Source organism: Xenopus laevis, chromosome 8L (assembly GCF_017654675.1).
Source record: "Xenopus laevis strain J_2021 chromosome 8L, Xenopus_laevis_v10.1, whole genome shotgun sequence".
NCBI classification, from domain to species: domain Eukaryota; kingdom Metazoa; phylum Chordata; class Amphibia; order Anura; family Pipidae; genus Xenopus; species Xenopus laevis.
Window position 1 is genome coordinate 16,115,184 of NC_054385.1, and position 23,637 is coordinate 16,138,820.

Sequence of the window (23,637 nt, forward strand, 5' to 3'; positions counted from 1 at the left end):
AGTTTTTTATTGAGCATACGATAAAAACCCTACAAAGAATAGTACATGATTTTTCATAACTTTGTTGGAGAATTTGTATTGCCCATGTAACCTGGTTCTGTTGAAGTAGCACATCCTATACCTTGTACGTTGTGAGGTTAAATAGTTCAACTAGATTCATATAAGAGCTGACCTCCACGATGCGGCTAGTTCCGATGCGCATGCGAGGAGACGGATGCACCGAATATAAGGTAATGGAAATGCCGGACCTTGTCGCTGCGTGTATCCGACACGGCTGTCGGATAAAGATGCAACGTGCGGCGTTCGCATTTGCCAGGCGTGTCTCGTCGGATGCATGCTGCGACACTGTCTGACATTTCTATTTCGGTGCATTTGTCTTTTCGCATGTGCTTCCTCTCAGCGCAGCGGAACAAGCCGCAACGTGGAGGGTTCAGCCCTTAGAGGTACAAAATAGTGCAGTGACCCAGTACCACTGGACATTCAAAGTGCATCCAAACAACTAGGGGGTATATTTATCAAAGAGTGAAGTTAGAGATTGCCACAGTCTGCTAGAGTGAAATTCCGCCACTCTCCATTCATTTCTATGGGATTTTGAAAGGCATATTTATCAAAGGATGAACTTTCACTTTCACCCATTGATCCTCTTTTAAAAATCCCATAGAAATGAATGAAGAGTCGTGTAATTTCAATCTAGTGGACTGTGTGATCTCTATCGTCACTCTTTGATAAATATGCCCCTAGGTGACTAAGTATAAGAGAGCTTAAAGAGCTTGGCCTTTTAAATGGTCGGAACTGAGAGGTGGTAAATTGCATCAGAGAAGGTACCGAAAGCTGCCAATAAAATCTTTGCCTTCATTTTGTACTTTTATTACAATTAACTGTTGAATGGTTCCTACGGGTTGCTGCCCTTGTGCCGTTTGGCACCTACATTGATAAATTGGCCCCATAGTCCTTAGGGCTAATGTCATAACAATTAAAACTCCCATGGCTTAACTTGCTGTAGTGGTCATGTAGGAATCAATGGTAGAGGTCCCTTGAACCATTTGAAGATGTTGAAGGTTTTTTTCAGAGGGTTTTGCCCGAAAACAGTCAATTTAAAGGAGAAGGAAAGGCTTGGAGGACTTGGGGGTGCCAAATGTTAGACACCCCCATTGTATTGACTTACCTGAAACCCCAGGCCGGTGCTCCTATCAGCAGAAAACTGCACAGGCCCGGGGTTATACCAATTAGCACCACGGAGCGATCCTCTTCCGGTTTACTCTGTCTTCACGCGGCTGCGCATGCACAGTGGAATGAAAAGCCAAACTTTAACTAAAAAGTCGATATTTCTTTCAATTGCGCATGCGTCTGCCCCGGGAAATTTGAAGAAAGAAGAAGATCGCTTTGTGGTGCCTCACAAGGAAACTTCAGGCGACTTCGAAAAACGAACCGCTGCGAGTGATTAGCGCCGCCGATTTTTCATTTTAACCAGTGCAGAGTGAGGGCGTTCGGGGAGATTGGTCGCCGCAAAGAGGAGGAGACTAAATCTCCCCGAAACGCTCTGTGTGACCTTACCCTAAACACAATAACATAGCTTCCACCTGACCTCCACCTTTCTAAAACAGAACAGCCGCCAGCTTATACCTCACAAAGCTCTTGCCTGTGCCGATTGTTCTTTCGTTCCCCAAAAAAATGGACTATACATGTATCTGCAATGGATTTTAAAAAGGGAAATAAAGGGGTGCATTGCAGGGGCGCGATTAATCCGAACTATTATGCACTGCTCTACTCTGCAGCCAAATGCTTCTGTGGTTATTTCACAAAGGATTCTAGTTTCTCTGCACAGCATCATACGTATACAGATATAGGACCTTTTATCCAGAATGATCGGGACCTGGGGCTTTTCCGATAATGAATCTTTCTGTAATTTGGATCTTGTATCTTAAATCTATTAGAAAATCATATAAACATTTAATAAACCCAATAGGCTGGTTTTGCTTCCAATAAGGATTAATTATATCTTAGTTTGGATCAATGATAAGGTATTGTTTTATTACAGAAAAAAGCCAGAAAACACATGCCAGTGTAAACATCCATTTTTGTATCACTTTTGTTCTCACAATGGATGAAAATAAGCAAATTCAATGGAGACTGACACACGTCATCGCCCAGCTGCAAAAAAAATCTCTCCCACGGACAATTAAGTGCCCAACAATACCTGCTCCTTCATGTTCCTCCGCATGTAAAACATGCACCTGAAAACGCGGAAAGAGGCGGTTCCAAGGAATGTGCAAGAGTGGGTAATATTGGGCGCTTCATCGTCGGTGAGACAGTAGATTTCTTACTGGGTCATGAAGCATCAACACCAAGGGCAAATAAGGTCTTGAGTTGTATTAAAAGGGGCAGAGAGTCACGGGAGGAGGGGTCATTCTTCCACTGTATAGAGCACTGGTAAGGTCCCATCTAGAATATGCCGTACAGTTTTGGTCTCCATCACTCAAACAGGACATTATTGTATTAGAGATGGTACAGTGAAGGGCAACTAAGCTGGTAAAAGGTATGGGAAATCTTAGCTATGAGGAAAGACTTTATTTACCAGTAGGTCTTTCCAGCAAGGTCATCCATTCCGGTTAGAGGTTCCGGCTAAATATTCAGAAGAGTTTTTTTACAGTGAGAGCTGTGAAGATGTGGAATTGTCTCCCTGAATCAGTGGTACAGGCTGATACATTAGATAGCTTTAAGAAGGGGTTGGATGGTGTTTAGCAAGTGAGGGAATACAGGGTTATGGGAGATAGCTCATAGTACAAGTTGATCCAGGGACTGGTCCTATTGCCATTTTTGGAGTCAGGAAGGAATTTTTTTAGCCTTCCTCTCGATCAACTAGCAGTTAGGCAGGTTTAAAAAGAGTTGAAAGGTTGAACGTGTGTCTTTTTTTCAAGCTAACTTACTATTTGTAGCACTATAATAAATTGTATGATCTTTTTTGCTACAATCCTAAATTCAGGATTACTTGTGCCAAGGATGAGACCCTTTTTCACAGGAGTAGGCCCTCACAATGGAGTGGAGGCCAGGTGTAGTGCAACTATAACAACCAAACATTGGGCACCAGTGGTTCTTTATGCTTAACCAACAACTACGTTTATTTAACAGAACATCCACGTAGGAGTTTACCATATTTGGTACAACACAGACCAAAAAAGAATATTATATACTCACAGAACTAGACACAATTGTCCCTGAAGGCACAGGGAACACCCAGTAAAACGGCAACCAGAGGTTATGTCCAGAATGCAGGTTTTCCCTAAGTGGAACCCAGGGGAATATCTACATCAATAAATCTATACACTTAAGGTGGCCATACATGGATAGATCCGCTCGTTTGGCGACGTCGCCAAATGAGCGGATCTCCCTCCGATATGCCCACCTTGAGGTGGGCAATATCGAGCAGATCCCTAGGGCCCAACGATCGGATCCTAGCATTCGGCAAACGGGCGGTCGGATCGCGGGACCGCATCAACGAACAGATGCGGCCGCAATCCAACGGGATTTTCTGTCCCATCCGATCGAGATCTGGCCGACTTTCGGCCAGATCTCGATCGGGGAAGCCCGTCGGGGGCCCCCATACATGGGCCAATAAGCTGCCGACACAGTCTGTCGGCAGCTTTTATCGGCCCGTGTATGGCCACCTTTAGTCCCTTCCTCTGGGTTATTAGTACCGGGGATCTTAATCCCTCTAACTCTCTTCGTCGGAGCCTTGAGCTGCTCAACGAAATAATCTAGAGTGATCTATGAGAAAGTATAACTACCAACTGCCATTGTGTTAGCTATGTGCACAAGCCCCAACCAGTGAACATCTGTAATGTATTGAAGTCTTTGCTTATAATTCAACATGTGATGCTTTAAACGGTTTCACAGTGTAGAGAACCTCCTCTTTGGCTCTTACACATGGACATTATCATCTGCGGTCCCCATTATTATCTGGAACGCCCATTAGACTAGGGCTGCACAAATGCATTTCTGTATATCTTGGTTGGGTACAAACTACAAAAGTCATATATAAAAATTTGAATAATTTGTTTAAAATGGAATCTATTAGGCAAATTCTCTAACCTCGAAAATTTGCCAGCAATGGATTCGCTCACAGCATAACACTTCGCAAGGTGTAGATTCACCAGGACAACGCTAATTCACTAAAACCCAAAGTTTCGTCTAGGGCGCCGAACGCTGGCAAAGTTGCACTATCGTTACTGCGCCCAACAAAGCGAAGTTGCACTAGCGTTGCCTAATTTGCATATGCCGGGAAGTTGTTGCAGCAAATACATTACACAACACAATAAAATTAATTTGTTACATTGCCCAACACATGAGTCCAGTGTATAGTTTATGTGCCATATGTTAGGAAATGTAGGGGGGAAGGCAGTTACGCCTAAAAAAAATTTGCAGCCTATCTCCCTGAAAAAAGGTAAAGACGCCAGCTTTTTTTTGGGACTTAGAAAAATGTTCAACTATTTTTTGAGTAAGTCTACTCTATTGCACTTCCCCTGGTCTGAGGTGGCGAAAGCAAGTCTGGCGCAAGAGGTAACGTTCAGTAAAATCTGCATCTTAGTGGATTTGTGCAGTTACGTCCCATCGCCAGAGCGCAAATTCGCCAGGCGTTAGGGAGCGAAGTACCGCTAGAGTCTATCTCCTTCGCTAGTGAAGTTTTTGCCCACGTTAGTCACTTCGTCCTTTAGTAAATTTGCCCCAATGGGAGATAGCGTTCCCGTAATTCTAAGCTTTCTCCATAATGGGTGTTCGAATAACGCACAGCCTGTACATTAAAAAAAAACAGTACTTATCTGGGAACTAGGGCTAATGGGGAAGCCGTATAATAAAAGTAAAATAAAAGGATGCAGATAAACCTTAGTGGAGCTTAGTGCATAATTTCCTTACCAGAAGCATGCACAATAGTCACAGTTTCTTCAGAAACATACCTACATATCTGAGTGAAATGTCTTTGTAACTGTTCTTTATAGCAAGCTAATAATAAGTAGGAAAAAGCTATTTATAGGTTTGCAACAGAGCTGAGCCTAGATATTCAGGCGTCCATTAAGGAGCCTATTTACTAAAATTCAAAATTTTTTTTTTTTTTTCAATGATTCACATTTTTTCTCTAAGAAATTGTCTTTTTTTTCCCACTCAAACTCTACAAGGTTTTATAAAGTGTAAATACCACGAAAAACTAATACAAAACATCACCAAGAAAAAGCTGTTATAGTCCCATAAAACGCTGAGCCAGTTCGTACCATTTTTAATTCATTTTGACTGAGGTTTTCGTATTATGTTTGCAGATTGTTCAGTGTTTTCTCCTTTAATTTTTTTATATTACAGACCAACCTCATTTTCTGCTGGATAATTAGTGACGACCCCTAAGCTTAGCTTCTCAACAGCTGCTCAGAGCCCACTGAGCATGTGAGTGTCACAGAGACTTTCCAAGATGGTGACCCCCTGTGACAAGTTTGAAGTCCTGGATCATTGCTGCTATTGGCAACCTGAAACTTTAGGATTTAGTTCTCCTTTAAATCACATTTGCTCATCTTTGTTTTGGAAAATTCAATAAAAAATATTCAGAGATCGGTATTCGGGATCACTGGTAGAATAAGCAAGGCTTATGTTCTGGCCTCAGTAGCCCCTCACTCCCATCCTACACAATCATGCACCCTAGGCACTTGAATCTCCTACCAACCCCTTGTTCTGGCCCTGGTTTGTGAACATTGTTTTGTATGCAGTTCTAGTTCTGGATGCAATAGATTTTCTGTAGCTCCATTGCATGGTGGTAAGCCGCCCATCTCTTATTCTGCTTGAGTGTAGCTCCATTGCATGGTGGTAAGCCCCATCTCTTGTTCTGCTTGAGTGTAGCTCCATTGCATGGTGGTAAGCCATCCATCTCTTGTTCTGCTTGAGTGTAGCTCCATTGCATGGTGGTAAGCCATCCATCTCTTGTTCTGCTTGAGTATAGCTCCATTGCATGGTGGGAAGCCACCCATCTCTTGTTCTGCTTGAGTGTAGCTCCATTGCATGGTGGAAGCCACCCATCTCTTGTTCTGCTTGAGTGTAGCTCCATTGCATGGTGGGAAGCCATCCATCTCTTGTTCTGCTTGAGTGTAGCTCCATTGCATGGTGGGAAGCCACCCATCTCTTGTTCTGCTTGAGTGTAGCTCCATTGCATGGTGAAAGCCACCCATCTCTTGTTCTGCTTGAGTGTAGCTCCATTGCATGGTGGGAAGCCATCCATTTCTTGTTCTGCTTGAGTGTAGCTACTTTGCATGGCAGGAAGCCACCCATTTCTTGATCTGCTTGAGTGTAGCTCCAGTTAATGGCGGGAAGCCATCCAATCTCTTTTTCTGCTTGAGTGTATCTTCATTACATGGTGGGAAGCCACCCATTTCTTGTTCTGCTTGAGTGTAGCTCCATTGCATAGTGGTAAGCAACCCATCTCTTGTTCTGCTCAAGTGTGGCTCCATTGCATGGCGGGAAGCCACCCATCTCTTGTTCTGCTTGAGTGTGGCTCCATTGCATTGTGGGAAGCCAACCATTCTTGTTCTGCTTGAGCGATCAGCATTTACCACAAACACATACTCTGTTAAAAATGTAACATGGGTGTTAAAGGAGAAGGAAAAGTCCGATCGCTGGAGGTGCCAAATGTTAGGGCACCCCCCAAAGATTGCAATCACTTAACTGATATCCCAGGCTGTTCTCCTGTTCCTCTTCCTCCTCCTTTCTTTACGCATGTGTGCAAAAGTGTTAATAGCTGAACTTTAACAATAAAATCTGGCCTTTTCACTTTACTGCACATGCATCAGCCACACGATTTTGAAGAAAGAATATACACTCTAGCCTGGGCCGGTGCAGTTTTCTGCTAACAGGGACACAGGCCCGTGGTATCAGGTAAGTGATAATCTTTGGGGGTGCCATAACATGTGGCAATCCTCCCCCATTGATTGGGCCATTAACGAAGACATACCCTACACACAAAATTCAATGTTAAATTGCTCTGTGCTCTTCAAAGTTTCAATTACTGATGCAAGAAACGTTCCTTCTGTAAACTGAGTGATAGAACGGAGTAGAGAAGCATCAGGAGACTCTTCTGTTTGGACAACTGCCCAGAGACAATAGCACTCATGTTAAGGTGGCCATACACGGGCAGATAAAGCTGACAATATTGGTCGTTTGGACCGATTTGACAGCTTATCTGCCCGTGTATGGGGGCTACCGACGGGTCATCCCGATCGATATCTGGCCACGATATCGATCGGGAAGGTTGGATTTTTACCTGACCGACCCGTCGGAGCCACTTACCGCATCGTAATTCGATCGTTCGGCCATACGGCCGAACGCTCAAATTACCCCCGATATAGCCACGCAGTTTAGTGGCATATCGGGGAAAGATCCGCTCGTTTGGCGATGTCGCCAAACGAGCGGATCTTTAAGTCTATGGCCACCTCTATACATGTAAAAATACTCCTATAATGAAAAGAAATAGAAAGAATGAATTTTACTTGCAAAAGTTCTTCGAACAGCAGAAGTAAGTTTAACTTTGCTCTGATTGGTCCAGTGTGCAGCGAAGTTGGCAAAGATATTGTGTTAATCCAAACAATCAAAAAGTTCACTTCCATTCTAGGACAAAACATTTTATTTTATCAGTTTAATATTATACATCCTTCACAAATTATTTTACAGTCTCATACATCATTTAAAATTTATCCTTTTAGCTCCTATTCTTTCTCTAGAACAGAATCCCGGCTTGAATTCCGATGCTTAAAAAAACAACCAAAAAAAAAAAAAATCTATACACTGTTTAGCCTTCTGTCTGGGAAAGAGTTCTCTTTAAATGAGGTAACATTTCACAGTACATGTGAGTCTTCAAGTTTTATAGAACTAAATGTGGATACCTGTTAAAATAAAAAAAAAGTAAGAAGTAAAAGTTCTTTTACAAAGGGGGTTTTTGCTCAGTTGAAGAAGAGACGTCCTTCCTCCGACATTCTGGTCGAATGTGTTTATTAAAAAAAGGAGTAGTGCGGAACTGGATATGCTGGGAATTTCATAACTGGTAACAGAACCATTCTCTTGGGGATACCTGCAGAGAGAAGACAAGGGAAAGCTCCAGGGTGAGAACACAGCACCAATCTCATAAGATATGAAGGTTCCTCAACCTCGACTCGTGAGCCACATTCAAATGTAAAAAAATGTTGGAGAGCAACATAAACATGCAAACAGTTCCTGGGGCTGCCAAATAAGGGCTGCAATTGGCTGTTTGGTATACCCTTTGTGGAGGTTGTATTTGCCAGTACAACTAAAGCTAAAAGTATCACTTTAAACACTTACAGTACGTTTTGATGTTACTGTTCCTTTAAGGCGACTGGGAGCAACATCCAAGGGGTCAGAGAGCAACATGTTGCTCACTAGTTGTGGATCACGGATGTAGAGAGGGATATTCTGAGACAATGTGCAATTGGTTTTCATTTTTTATTATTGGAGGTTTTTAAATTATTTAGCTTTTTATTCAGCAGCTCTTCAGTTTGCATCTAAATCTGGTAACTAGGGTCCAAATTCCCCTAGCAACCATGCAATGATTTGAATAAGAGACTGGAATATGAATAGGAGGGGCCTGAATAGAAGGATCGGTAATAAAAAGTAACGATAACAATACATTTGTAGCCTTACAGAGCATTCGTTTTTTTTAGAAGGGGTCAGCGACGCCCATTTGATAGCTGCAAAGATTCAAAAGAAAAAGGCAAATAACTGTAAAACTATAAAAATAAATAATGAAAACCAATTCTAAAGTTGCCTGGAATTGGCCGTTCTATAACATACTAAAAGTTACCTTAAAGGTGAACCACACCTTTAGGGTCAGGCCACATGAGCAGATTTGGGGTCGCCCCAGCGACCAATCTCCTCTTCTTTGGGGCGACAATCTCCCCGAACTGCCTTCCACTGGCTAAATTGAAAATCGTCTGGGGGAATGTGCTTCGTTTTCCGAAGTCGCCCGAACTTTCCTTGTGAGGCAGCTTCTGGTGACTTCGGAAAATGAAGATAAATTATAACATGTTGCTCTCCAACCCCTTGGATGTTGCTCCCAGTGGCCTCGAAGCAGGAGCTTATTTTTGAATTCCTTGCTTGGAGGCAAGTTTTGGTTGTATAAAAACCAGATATACTGCCAAACAGAGTCTCCTGTAGGCTGCCGGTCCACATAGGGGCTAACAAACAGCCAATCACAGCCCTTATTTGACATCCCCATGGACTTTCTTATGCTTGTGTTGCTCTCCAGATATTTTTACATTTAAATGTGGCTCACGAGTAAAAAAAAGGTTGGGGACCCCTGTGCTACAGGGAAAGGTACCGGGAAGATCCCATTTCAGTGGCTCTCACGGTCAAAATGTGTAAGTTGGTGTGACAGATGGGACAAACTGCCGCTAGTACTGCTCACCATAATTTATTAGACTCCTTGTTTTTCTGGACATATTTAGGTTTTAACGGGAATGTCAACCCAAAACATGGGTTTTTGCCTAATGAAAACAGTGTATGCCTCTGTTTATTCTCTACCCTGGTGGCTGTGACTGTTGATACAATGTAAGACAAGGCAGCTGATTGACAGACCTGTCTTTGTTGGGGAACGAAGACTTTTTTTTTGCTAATTTCAATTTCTTTTGAAATCAGCATTTGCTTAACTCCTGGCTGTTACTTTTTAAACATAAAAAGTAACAGCCAGGAGTTAAGCAAATGCGGATTTTCAATAGCAATTGTTTTTAACAAATAATTTTAAAAGCACAGAAAATTTTCAATAAATGTAACTTCATTTGGGGTTGACTTGCCCTTTAATGTGGCACTTTTCTCTTGCTGGCTATTTAAACAATCAGACTTTGGTCCCAAATCATCATGTCCCTTAAGATTGCCCTCCTCAGTAGAATTTACATACTTAAGATCTGCCACTGCCAGTTCATTATTTATACGACCAAAACGCCCATAATTATGTACTGGTCATTTGATGGATTATGAACCTTGGGTCAGTGCTTCTATTTTTCTTCATCGATTGCAGCTCTAAGTGTTGACCAATAGGAATCCAATGTATAGGGCTATCTAGAAACCCATGGCTAAAGTTGGCCATACATGGGCAGATTAAAGCTGCCGTTATCGGTTCTTTAGACCGATTCAGAAGCTTATCTATGGGGTGTTTCAGTGGGTCTCCCCGATCAATAGCTGGCCAATAATTGGGCAGATTTTTATTTTTTTTGCGATCGAGAGCCGCATCGCTTAGTTGATGTGGTCCTCATCCAGTCGACACCCATTTCCTTCAATATAATCTGAACGACTGGATTAACACAATATCGCCCTGCCTTTGGTGGGCATATCGTCTTTAAATCTGCTCGTTGGGCAACCTTGCCAAACCAGCAGATCTGATCATGTATGGCCATTAGCAATGGGCGAATTTGCTTGAGTTTCCCGCGAAATGGGCAAAAAATTTGCAAAAACGATGTTTTGACGCCGGCAACAATTGACGCACATTAAAGTCAATGTGCGCCCGTTTAATTGTTACCGGCATCAGAACTGTCGCTGGCATCAAAATTGTTTGACACCGGCAAATTTGCAAATTTATTCGGTGGCGGTGATACACGCAAAGTCGTTGCGAATTCACACCTGGCAAATTAATTCACCCATCACTAATGACCACGTTCAAGACCAGCTCCTGTGGCAACAGAAATTAGAGACTAATATGGTGTAGTATGTTCAGTTAAATTGGCGGCACCCAGTGTTTAATGGCAATTAATTCTAAGGGTGCCTATTTTTACACCAAGATTTGCATTAAGATCAAGAATTCATAATGGTGAACATTTTTGTGTTTAGTCCCATTAATCATAAAACAACCTTCACCAAATTGCCTACTTACAAACCAATAAAGCATTTAGTATAGAATCCCACACAGGAGATTTATTAGACAGTGGAGAGACTGTAAAGAGACCGGCAAGAGAAAAAACACCCGAAAGACTGACTATTCCATAAACTTTTTTTTTGTTTTTGTACGTGCTCTAATAACAATGAATACATACAGTATTCTAGACTTGATTACAAATAATAATAAAAATATTTAAAAAAGCAAATAAAGTCGTATTATACATACCATATGCTGGAGTGGCAGCACTATAAGCGTATGGGGCTGCGTATCCTGTAAAGAAAAATAAAATAAATAAAATGTTGTTTCTGTATTTAATTTTATAAACAGAAGCATAATTTGACTTCTCTTTGCACCAAATGCTCTTAGCTGAATTAATATGATATTGATAAAAGAGACATTCATTCATTTTAACATTTCCCAAAGAGACAACTGCCTGGCTTGTAACTGATCCAGAGGAAATCACAGCCCCTACTCAGATCCTGTCCCCAGTGGGGCCCACGAGGAAATAAATTACTATTGACTCTTTAAGGGCAATCACACCAATTGTATCAACTGAACTGAGAGGAAATTTCATTAAGGGTTTGGTCACACGAGCAGGTTCGGGAAGATTAGTCGCCCCAGGGACAAATTTCCTCTTCTTCGGGGCGACAATCTCCCCGAACTGCCTCCCCTGCCCACCGCCGGCTAAAATTAAAATCGCCTGGGGGAAGGCACGTGCGGCGCTTCGTTTTCCAAAGTCGCCCGAAGTTGCCTTACGAAGAAACTTTGTGCCTAGAGGGGGAAAACAAAAGTGGAGAGAGCCCATCTTTGGCGTAAAAGTGGTGGTAAACTGGAGTAAAATACTTTCTACATATTTACAGAACAGAAATCCGGCTAAATTTGTCTTTCAAACAACATAAAAATGGTGCGAAAACGACATTTTAAACAACATTTTCTCACGACATTTTAAAAAACTCTTCCCCATGTATCAGATCAAGTGATGAAGATCAAGATAATTTGCTCTGCTTTGATTCACCCAATCTCCATTTCACACCTCTTGTCAGTGCCCAAATGGCTAATTATTATCATATTATTAGCGATTAGCATCTTAAAGTCAGGGCACAAGTTTGTATCTAACCAGTGTCAGACTGGGCCAGCGGGACACCGGGAAAAAATCCGGTGGGCCCCAAGCTCTTGTGGGCCCCGCCGGCCCAGATCCACTTCTCAGTGGCGCAACCCCTCAAATGCGTTGCGCACGTCTGAGCAGCAGGGGGGGAGCAGAAGGGGGCCCTGGGCCAGTATCCCCGATGGACCCCAAGCCCCCCAGTCCAACCCTGTGTCTAACCCTATAGGTGTAAAAGCCTCATTAACAAAACAAGTAAAACACTGATTAAACAGAAAAGTGTATTTTATACAATTTGATTTATAAAAAGTATTGAACTCACACTTGCATTTTTTACTAGTTTTAGCTCAATGAATATTAGCAATATTAGCAATTTGAGGGAATGTATAAAAAGTACATTATTTTTTTTTAGATTTAGCATCAATGAGACTTGTATTACTTGTATTTAGACCCTTATATCTTGTTACAGAAGTGGAACTACACAAACATGTCAGCAGATTTAGAAAGCCCAGGTTATCCTGAAACAAACGATGTATGATTTTTATAGGTAAAATGAACCCCCTGCTTCAAAAATTCCAACTTTTTTTGCCTTGTTTCGACGTGGAAATGACTCCCATAGACTTGAATGGTGTCACGCGTCAAAAAAGAAATGACGCTCGTCAAAAAAAGATTTGCCGCATGTCAAATTTTCTTTGATGTCAATAGACTTTTCATGGGTGTCGGTGAAATTTCTCCGGCAGCAAATTTTTGGCAATGCAAAACGGGTCAAATTCGCCCATTCCTAGTCCCTACTAAAAATCCTTATCTGGAATGCGACAGTGAGGTTTAACAGTAGATGGGTTAGGTGGAGACAGACCAGGAGGACGCAGTGCTTTGCTGCAAATGATCCTTTATTCAACACTATATGTTTCGAGCAAAATTGCCCTTTATCAAGTGTCAAAATGGCAGTTTTCTACTTATGATTACCCAATGGCACATAGGACTAAAAAAGTCTATTATTATGAAAATGGTTTATTTACATGAAGCAGGGTTTTACATTTGAGCTGTTTTATGCAATATCTTTTTATACAGACCGACATTGTTCGGGGGGGGTATAGATTTCCATTAATATAAATAGAATCACATTAATTACCATTAAATATTTCAGGATGCATTTCTTCCCGTCTCATACCTGGTGCTATATACCCGGGAGCGGCAGCAGCAGTAGCTCCAACAAAAGCACCTCGTGCCATCGCTACTCGTCCTCTTCCTCGGGCTGCTTGTACAGCTGCTGATACTGCCGTGCTTACAACTCCTTTAGTCTGAGGCCATAGAGAAAGCAAAACAATACACATTAATATACCAACTAGAGCAGTGATCCCCAACCAGTCGCTCTTGAGCAACATGTTGCTCTCCAATTTTAATTGCATAATAACCAGGCACACTGCCAAACAGAGCCTCAATGTAGGTTGCCAATCCACATAGGGGCTACTAAATGGCCAATCACAGCCCTTATTTGGCACCCCAAGAACATTTTTCATGCTTGTGTTGCTCCCCAACTCCTTTTACTTCTGAATGTTGCTCACGGGATCTAAAGGTTGGGGATCCCTGAACTAGAGGAATGTTCCGTGTGTAAATCATTTCGCATACTGTTCTGAGAAAACCTTTCCAAAGACTTTTTTTCCACTTCAATTGTTTTCAAATTGTTCCCCAGAAATGCAGACTTTTTTCTATTACTTTTCATCTTTTATTTTTTACCATTTTTCCAAAATCCAAGTTGAAAGTTGAATGTTCGTGTCTCTGGTGTTTGAGTCTGGCAGCTCAGTAATTCAGGCGCAGATTCGGAACCATTACAATTTTTCAACATTTAGTGGATACATTTCTCCGCAGTGTCTGTTTAATATTAGCAAATATTATAAGAGCTGCCTTTAATGAAACCCAGGGATTCTATTTAGAACATTTTACAGGGTCAGCGACCCTTACCAGAGCTGCTTTAGAAGGTGAAAAATCACACTTCAATATTAGAAAAACAGTCACACATAGAAAATAGAAAGTAATTGGAAAAAGTCTTTATTTATGGGGAAATATCTGAAACCGACAGGACTGAAAAAAGTGTTAGAAAGTGAACAACCCCTCCTAAAGCACTTGAAAAGTGAATATGGAATTAATTCTGCTCCAATTAGCATTGTGTTTTTGGACAGAAATCCCTTTGAAGACTACAGTCCTAAGGGAACATAAAGAAATCTCCTAATTCAATACCCTATTGTGGCCCAACAGTTGTTCAGGGCTGCCTTGGTTACATAAAATATACTAAAAACATTTAAAAAATGAAATAAACCCAATTTACGGTTAGTTAGTAAGTACAAGGAACTGTTTTATTATTACAGAGAAAAGGGAAATCATTTTCAAGATCAGAATTATTTGATTAAAGGAGAACTCAATCTGTCGGGAAAAAACCCATACCCCCCCCAGGTAGACCCCCCTCCCTCCTCCCCCCAGGCTAAATAACCCCCCCCCTCCGGGAAATGCCCCATACTCCATACTTACCCCTAGGCGCAGATTCTTCCAGCTGAGTTGCACGCATCCATCTTCTGCAATCTCTGTAAGCTGACAGAGATCGTCAATTTCCGTGCAATTTCACGCATGCGCAGTTGTCGTGAACTGGCAAACTGCTCCAACTGCGCATGCATTGAAAAACCGATCTCTCGGTCAGTTTACAGAGATTGCGGAAGATGGATTGTGCAACTCCGCTGGAAGAATCTGAAGTCACCCATAAAGTCCAATTGTAATTTTTTAAAATTATTTCCATTTTCTCTGTAACAATAAAAGAGTACCTTATACTTGATGGAAGTTGCAAGAATCCTACTGAATTTATTTAATGTAATAAGATTGGGGTTGTTCGCTCTGAAGAAGAGGCGCTTAAGGGATAACATGATAACTATGTATAAATATATAAGGGGATCATATAATAATCTCTCTAATGCTTCATTTACCAGTAGGTCTTTCCAGTTGACATGAGGTCACCTATTCTGAATAAAAGAAATGAGGTTCCACCTAATTATTCGGAAAGGTTTTTTTTACAGTGAGAGCCGTGAAGATGTGGAATTGTCTCCCTGAATCAGTGGTACAGGCTGATACATTAGATAGATTTAAGAAGGGGTTGGATGGTGTTTAGCAAGTGAGGGAATACAGGGTTATGGGAGATAGCTCATAGTACAAGTTGATCCAGGGACTAGTCCTATTGCATCTTGGAGTCAGGAAGAAATTTTTCCCCCTCTGAGGGAAAATGGAGAGGCTTCAGAGGAGGCTTTTTGTCTTCCTCTGGATCAAATAGTAGTTAGGAGGTTATATAAAGACATATAAGGTTGAACTTGATGGCCTGGTGACCTTAGCATGCCAGATAATCAATCCCCCAACCTGTAACATTAGCCCTTTCATTTTCAGAATTTACTAAATGATTCTATATTTTAGTAAAGCCTAAACCCCAAACTGTATTTTTAATTATAAGAAAATATCATCTAAGCATTTGGTTTGCAATACGCGTGAATAAAAATACATAATAATTTAGAAAACATTCAACATTGCACACCCAGTTACGCGGATTATGTATCCGTTCTTGGATTTGACCAAAACAACAAGCAGAAGCATTGCAAGTACCTGAGGAATAATTTTCTTCTTCTTATTGTTTACTGCATTAGGTCCAGAGAAGAGCTTCTCAAGAGCAGCAAGTGCAGCACTAGCTTTGGCTACCTTCTTGTTTGGCCCAGCTCCCTTGAATTTTTGTGCATCTACCTCAACCTATTAAAAGAAATAAATCATTTTTTTATCAACACCAAGTCAGCTCATTACAAACAGGCCACATGCAAACAGACTAATGCTTCCCAAACATGGCTGTTAATCCAAATAATTGACTAATCTGTCAACCCAGATTTGACTGATGACCCAGTTTGCTGCTTTCTGAGCAGTGTCGGACTGGCCCACCAAGATACCAGGGTACGTAGAAGGATCACCGGCACACAGGAGTTAAGTTACCAGGCACCGCATTAATAAAATTGCAAGGGCTTGCCGGTGATCCTTCTACGTATGCCGGTGTGCTGGTGATCCTTCTACGTACCTTGGTTGGGTGGTTGCCGATTCCCCTACCACCGAGCACCAGGACACGCTGCTTGGGTTTTGTGAGGTGTGCTGTTTCTCCAAATTGGCTTGCCACCGGGATACCAGGAAAAGTCCCGGTGGGCCCAGGTGTCAGTGGGCCCTCATGCTGCTAAACATTTGGCCTATTTCATGGTCATTCCCTATTTTTATGAGAACAAAGTGGCTAAATAGATGGAATAACAGGTTTTAGTATTATAGTATGTAAAGAAAATAGACTAGGAGAATAGAGGTTGAGTGAGGAGAGGAAGAAAAATAGTACTGAGAGTGGGCCCCTGGTCTTAGATCAATTGGTGGGCCCCTAGTCAAAGGTTTTTGGGTGGGCCCCTGGTGTCCCAGTCCGACACTGTTTCTGTGCAAACAAAAGAAAGCTACACCATTTGTTGGCCAGATATTTGGTAGACTTTGGCACAAACACAAGCTGATTGTATATCCCGGAGGAGGCCAGCGTGTCAGTGGCCAGCTATAGCTGTAGAAGATAAAACAGGTTCCTCTCTCTTTTTTGATACAATATGCCCATTATTCAAAGATTTAATGGCAAAATACGGTCATCCGTTCCTTGCACATTTCAACAGATGACCAAAGAGGCTGGTGGATTAAACTGAACCATTCTTTGAGCCATTTTATGCACTGTTTTGTCCTATTCAACCAAACAAAAATGTATTTTTCATAAACATTCAACACAAATGTTGTTGTGTAGTCACAGTCAACAACCCAGAGTTATGTGTTGTAGTTGAATATAAAAAAAAGAAGAAAAAAAAGCGTGTCTAGCAGACCTTTGCTTTGCTAAACAGCTATAGAACAACTTTATATTACTAAAAGATCTCCTGCATCCCAACCGCATCACCGGGTTTGTCAGCTGTAAAAGGAAAAAAAAAAAGGCATTTACCTCCATAATAAATCGCTTGTCGTGACTCCCTCCGCTTTCTGATATCAATTCATATTTCAGACCTCGTCGTTTCTCATTGAGCTCCATCACTGGGTTTTTGCCACTTGCTGTAAGTATGGGACCCTGAGTCCGTACCTGCACGGCATGAATATTAGGTTAAATAACACTTGGTAGAGATAATATTGCATATCAATACTAACGGCCAATTTTAGTGCAGCAATTTACAATTTCTAAGCCTCTAATTAAGAGCTGCTCTATTTATTCAGTAAATTAATTGACAAGTAACAGTAAATTGACTGGAAGAAAAAGAGAAAGCTTGTCATTAACACACATCGCTCTAAATTATCATCTTAGAAATTATTCTGCCATCATAGCTCTTTATTTCCAAAACAAATTGTGTTGTACATAACTATTTGGCAGACATAAGGGCTCATTTACTAGCAAAATCCCAGTTGTGTTTGTGCACAAATCTGCACCATTCATTAATGTTACTTGTGTCCAAAACCACTCCTTAAATTTCCATATAGGTGCACTTGGCAACTACTGGTTTAGGGGAACCCAGGAGCTACAGCCACCTTTGAATGTAATGGTTGCTTTAGGGTTGCCAATAGACGCAGTGTACTTGCACCTAAAGAAACAAGTATCATCATATTGAGACTTAAGCCCCCATAGACGCAAAGATTTTTCTTTGATGAATGACTGATTTCAGTGGAATCCAACCAATTCGCCAAATTATCTGGAGGTCGGAGTGCAATGAACAATTGTACATCGACTGATCTTTCCCCTGACATCGGTTGGGAAATTGATGGGGCAAACTGAAAATTGCCCATTGATGGGACGGACAGATTGCGATCGTTTACAATTTGTTAACTGCGCATGTGTGGGGAGGTGCTTGCGTGACACCTGTCAACTATCGTTCATTAAATCGGTATATATATATATATACACAGAAAAGCATAAAAGAAAGATCCGAATATTCCCAATGGATTCCTCGCGTCGAACCAATGCAACACAGAGGAACGTTCGTTCAAATGAAAGCATAAACATCATATCCTCTTCCGGTTTTGGGCTGCTACTGGACGATATCACTTGAAATGGTCGTTTTTGCTGATGGACAAATCGTAGCTTTAAACAATCGTTCGGTCATACGATTCCAAAACATCTTATATAAATCTGCAGGTCAATGAGGAGCTTTAGGGCCGGAAGAGACGACATTGCAACTTGTGTCGGGCACATCTATCACTCATTGCCGGAATTAAGTTGGAATTAGAGAAACACTTCTGCATTGTAGGTGCTTTGTGACAGGTCACAGGTCACTTGCATTTGTAAATAAGCCTTATAATCTTTACAAATTTTGTCTGACAACTTTTGTAGAACAATGACTATTCTGTTGGATTGCACAGGTTTTTATTACTCACTGAAATTTATTACCTTACACACAATGTACAATGTAAGCAGGTTTAGCATTTGGTCCATATTTTCGATCTTGGGCGTTTTTTTTTTTTTTTTTTGCTGGTCCTTTTCAGTGCATTGGCAAAGTGGCCACATTTGGATGGACAACCTGGAAATGTGAAATTTGCTCCTTTTAAGATGTGTTGCGCTTAAGGAATTACTAAAAACATCCCACTGTTTCTGAATAATTAACTGTATAATAATTGGAATCTGCTTTCGCTAAGTAGTCATTCCAAGCCCATAGCCCTGAGTCTCTGTCTTCGTTGTATTTGATTTAAACTTAAAAGGAAAACACAATTTTCCATAAAAGATGTCAAGAAAAGCAAGGTGGTTTAAAAGGGCAGTATACACCTAAAAATACAATTGCTAAAAACAGCCACAATAAATAGGAGTTTAAAAATCCATATTTTACAATTTGTTGTTCTAAAGCACTAAAGTGCCTGTTGGGCTTTTCTCTCGGACTTAACCCGCTCCCTTTCTTTATATACTAAAACAATAGGCAAAAAGTATGTTCAGCACAAGCTCAATTCATTCAGCACATGTTAAAAGGGGTGTGCACTGTCCCTGTTAACAAACCTAGGCCCCTCTAGAGGCCTCCCTGGTCCACCCTCCCAAACCACACCATAGTAGACCCCCACCTATAAAATAAAAAGTGTGGTTGAAAGCAGTGATCTATAACCACGTGTTCAGGGTTGCCAGGTTGGCCGTTTTATAGCCAACCTGGGCTATTTATAAAACTTAATGGCGGGTTTTAAACTTTCCAACGCAAATGCGCCGTCTTTCGCGCATGCATGACACACGCTGCAGGGGCCCCTGAAATATGGAACCTGGTGGGCCCCCAAGGGTCCAGTCCGACCCTGTTCCTTCCACCCATCGCATACAAAGAGATCTTTAACATTATCACAATTGCTGAGAGTGTAGAGTATAGTGATATTATTGGAGGTAAGCTGGTAAGGGCAGATCTGGGTCAGACAGCTCCGAAAACACGTAAAAATGGGACTTTTCCTTTACTTACAGCCTTTGTGGGAATGTATTGAAGGGTGCATGGCTGTATGACCTATTAAAAGACACCCCTATTCCAATTAAAGGCTTTTACACATGTGCATCCACATATGTAATGTATAGTATTAAATTCCCATGTGGAAAAACATATGCAGGAAAAATGATTCGGAGTGCAAAGGAAGGTTGACAGAACACAAGTCAGCAATTAGGAATAAGTTAAATCAACCAGTTGCCAATTATTTTAATATAAGTGTCCACAGCATTAATCAGTTGCGTTTTCAGATTTTAGATTCTGTACCAAGAAGGAGACGTGGTGGGGACCGAGACAAGGAATTGTTGCGTAGAGAGGCACGATGGATACAGAGATTAATAACTATGTCCCCACATGGCCTCGATCATGAATATGATCTAAATCAGTTTTTATTTAAATACATTTTAATTCTGTACCGATCTAATGTTTTATAGCTTCTCACAGTAACAAATTGCAAGTTGTCTGCAAGACTAAGTTGTATTTTCTATTTCAACATTTGCATATCCAGATAAGTGGCTACATCATGTTGCTATATGGATAGAATTAAAAATGTTTGGACTTTAAATGAACATATAATGTAATATATTGTCTGGTGACACAAGGGGGCAGTGTTCCCAAAGGTATATAAGATCATGTGATTGTATGGTGTTTCAACTTGATAAAGAGTGGTGTGCCACCCGAAACGCTGCATCTTTGCACTGCCCTGACATGTGACCATTAAAAACAGTTAAAAAGAACAAACAAAAACCTGGAGTACTATCTCTGACAAGATTTATAAATAAAGTAATAAAAAGAAAAAATCATACAATGTATTGGCCATGAATTCACAGACAGCATTTATACGGAAGTTCGGAAGTTATTCTAACAAATAGTAGTAGTGAGAGTCACCCCCTGATATCATGGGATAGGCAATACATGCAGAGATGTTATCGTTAGCCCATATAAATCTTATAACCTGTCCAAAAGACTAAACGAGCGATCTTAACAGTACAAAAAATATCTGGAAATCCACACATGGCCCGAAAATCTATCTTTGCGCCTATGGCCAGCTTCAGAAAAGCACAAAAATATTATACTGAAGATAGCATCGCTATTTCAGCTTGGGTGATGGATAGACAGGTCTGGAATTGGGAACAATGCAAACAATATTTACCAAAATATATTTCTTATCTTTATCACATTATTTTCTGCAGCACTTGCAAAGTAATAAATTGTAAAAATGTGGGTGGTCTGGTGTATTGTTTTGAGAGTAATGATACAAAGGCTGTATGCTATGCTGTAGGCTATTGAAAAGAAAACTGGTGCATCAGGTCAGTAACCACAAATTATTTAACACTAATAAAATTTCAATTTTATTTGATTACACATAGTTCCAGGTAAAATGCTCTAAGGGGCAAATTTACTTAAGGTCATATATCGAGGGTTAATTAACCCTCGATATTCGATTGGCGAAATGAAATCCGCATTACCGCAATTCGTTTGATTGAACAAAAAATCGTTCGATCGAACGGTTAAATCCTTCGAATCGGTCGATTCGAAGGATTTTAATCCATCGATAGAACGATTTTTCTTCGACCAAAAAATACTTAGAAAGCCTATGGGGACCTTCCCCATAGGCTAACATTGACTTCGGTAGGCGTTAGGTGGCGAATTAGGGGGTCAAAGTTTTTTTTTAAAGAGACAGTACTTCGATTATCGAATGGTCGAATAGTCAAACGATTTTTAGTTCGAAACGTTCGATTCGAAGTCATAGTCGAAGGTCGAAGTAGCCCATTCAATGGTCGAAGTAGCCAAAAAAAACATTTGAAATTCGAAGTTCACTCTGAAATTTGAAATTCTATTCCTTCACTCGAGCTAAGTAAATGGGCCCCTAAATGTTGTAAAAAAAGCTCAACTTGCCCTGTTATAAACACAAGAAGCAAAAATGGATTTGTCAACTGAATTGATCGACCTTGTACTGTGTGTCGGTCTATTGTGCAAAAAAGAATTGTCAGTGGAGTGCAAGTCGCTAATTATGAAGGTGCTCGCATGATAAGCCTTGTCAGTATCACCCATTTTGCCAAGATGTCGTAATAAGCAGGAAAATTAGAAACCTGTGAGACCCACAGAATCGGACCAAGAAGGTGAGCCCTGGTTGCAGGATTAGGCGGTTGATAGATAAACTTCAAACACGGTTTATGCACTTTTGTGGTATAATAGTGCTAATAACATTGTGGTTGTTCCAGACCATAATTGAGTTGTCAGATGGGAACCAAGTTGGAGCGGGTCATAAACAAGAAGAGGACTTTGGCTTGGTTGGAAAGTAGCAGGTTAGGGTAGGGTTTGGGTGGAAAAATATCTGCCCCATTTATTACAGTTGGTGGGTAATATACAAACACTAAAGCACCTTAAATGTAATTAATCTCAGGCTACTATTTGCTGCTAATAAACTTTGTGTTCTTTCATTGTGTCCACTCCTCAGTGGGCAGTGGTGGTAGGTCACGAAGTGGCGACCATGTCATGGGGAAATTAGAATTGTGGCAAACAAGTTAAAGTACTTTTTGTGTTAAGAATTGGACCAGACAGGTATATCAATTCACTCCATATAAAATTTAATTTCTGAACCAAGTGTATTTTTTTAGTTGTAATATTGGTATGTAGGCAGCCATCTCATTTTGCCTGATTCTGTCCTTTTAGAAAGAGCCAGCACTTCATGACGGAACTGCTTTCAGACAGGTTATTGTTTCTCCTGCTCAATGTAATTAAAGGAGTCACAGTTAAACCCTGTTAATGTGTGCTACACAGTGGAAGACGACTCTTTGCCTTCCCAGATGCAAGCAGTACCCTCTGCCAGGGTAAGATCATGCAAATCAATGAAAACAGCAGCACTCCGGTGATATTTGTAAAAAGTGAAAAACTTTTACTTAAGTGCCAAAGGAGTCGCAGTGGGACTTGGATTTTTACTATTGAGTGCTATTCTCAGATAAACCAGAGAGTTGTTAGGGAGCTGTTATCTGGTTACATTCCCATTGTTTTATTGATAGGCTTCTGGGGGGGGGGAAATCCTTTTCTTTTAGCCCTGTCATGTTAGCACAGGCTACAGAAGAGTTAATACCATCTACCATCTAGAAGGCAGGATGGAATCAGAGGAAGGATAACTTTCCACAATGGTGTTCACTTTCTGGAATTAACCCCTCCTCAAGCACAGCAACTCAGAGACAGGATGACAATAGGTAGAAAAGAAGACAGAACTCCCTGTGCTGCCATGATAGCACTACAAAAAAAGGATTTATTGGTGAGTGAAAACAAATCCCCTTTTCTTGCTACGTCCCTAGGCAGCACAGGGTACAGAAGGGTTAGTCCCAGAGCAAGAAAGGGGAGGGAAATTGGTGAAGTATTTGAAAAAAAAAACAGTATAAAAGTAAAGAACAGTTAACAGGGTCAGAAGGCTCCATCATGGCACCCCAAGCTATGCAATAACTTAATTGGAGAAATTTGTGCCCAAAGTATATGGATGAGAAAACTGGTAGCACTTGGTAGAACTTTGTATTGATGACCATTTGGGTGCTTTGCATATATTTTATGGTTGTAGAGTGCCACGAGGCACTGAGTGGAAAACTATGAAGGGGACTGCAAGGTGTTTGGACCGGCAGACAAAATTATCAAAAAGAAATGATCAAATTCCTGATCCATCTTCTAATGGATGCTTTGGAGGCATGGTTACCCTGTCCCAGGGGTCTGTGTAGTACAAAGAGGGCATTGGAATTCCTTGTGTCTGAGGTATGGTGTATGTAGAACTTTAAGGTTTGGACTACATTCAAGTTGTGGAAATGGAATGCTTGGGACAGAGATATGGAAGCAAAATCTCTTGATTAAGATGAAAGTTGGAGGATACCTTAGGATGAAAGGATGGTACTGTCTGAAGGACCACCTTGTGTTTGTGGAATATGCAGAATGGTGCCTTAGGGCGCCAAACTTGGACACTCATTGTACTTTGGAGATGGTCACCAGGAATGCAGTCTTCCATGTGAAGAGTCTGATACCTTTAGAAGCCATGCTATGAAAAATGGAGGGCCTTGTTAGGCATGTAGCATGAGGTTCAGGTTCCATGGGGGAAATGAATGCTGGTAGGGTGGTCTGAT

General features: G+C 41.1%; 1 protein-coding gene across 9 annotated transcripts in view; it reads right to left on the reverse strand.

The window, feature by feature from the left end:
- Window positions 1-7,633: 7,633 nt before the first annotated feature.
- strbp.L (spermatid perinuclear RNA binding protein L homeolog) overlaps window positions 7,634-23,637 on the reverse strand; it is a 121,786-nt gene continuing 105,782 nt past the window's right edge. For 6 of the 9 annotated variants that reach the window (XM_041572058.1, XM_041572059.1, XM_041572055.1 and 3 more), the window contains 5 exon segments: window positions 17,032-17,166; window positions 15,648-15,788; window positions 13,144-13,312; window positions 11,135-11,179; window positions 7,634-8,095 (listed from right to left, as the gene is read on the reverse strand). In XM_041572058.1, the coding sequence (XP_041427992.1) occupies window positions 8,019-8,095; window positions 11,135-11,179; window positions 13,144-13,312; window positions 15,648-15,788; window positions 17,032-17,166 (567 nt within the window). In that variant the 3' untranslated portion in view covers window positions 7,634-8,018. 9 annotated transcript variants of the gene reach the window in all.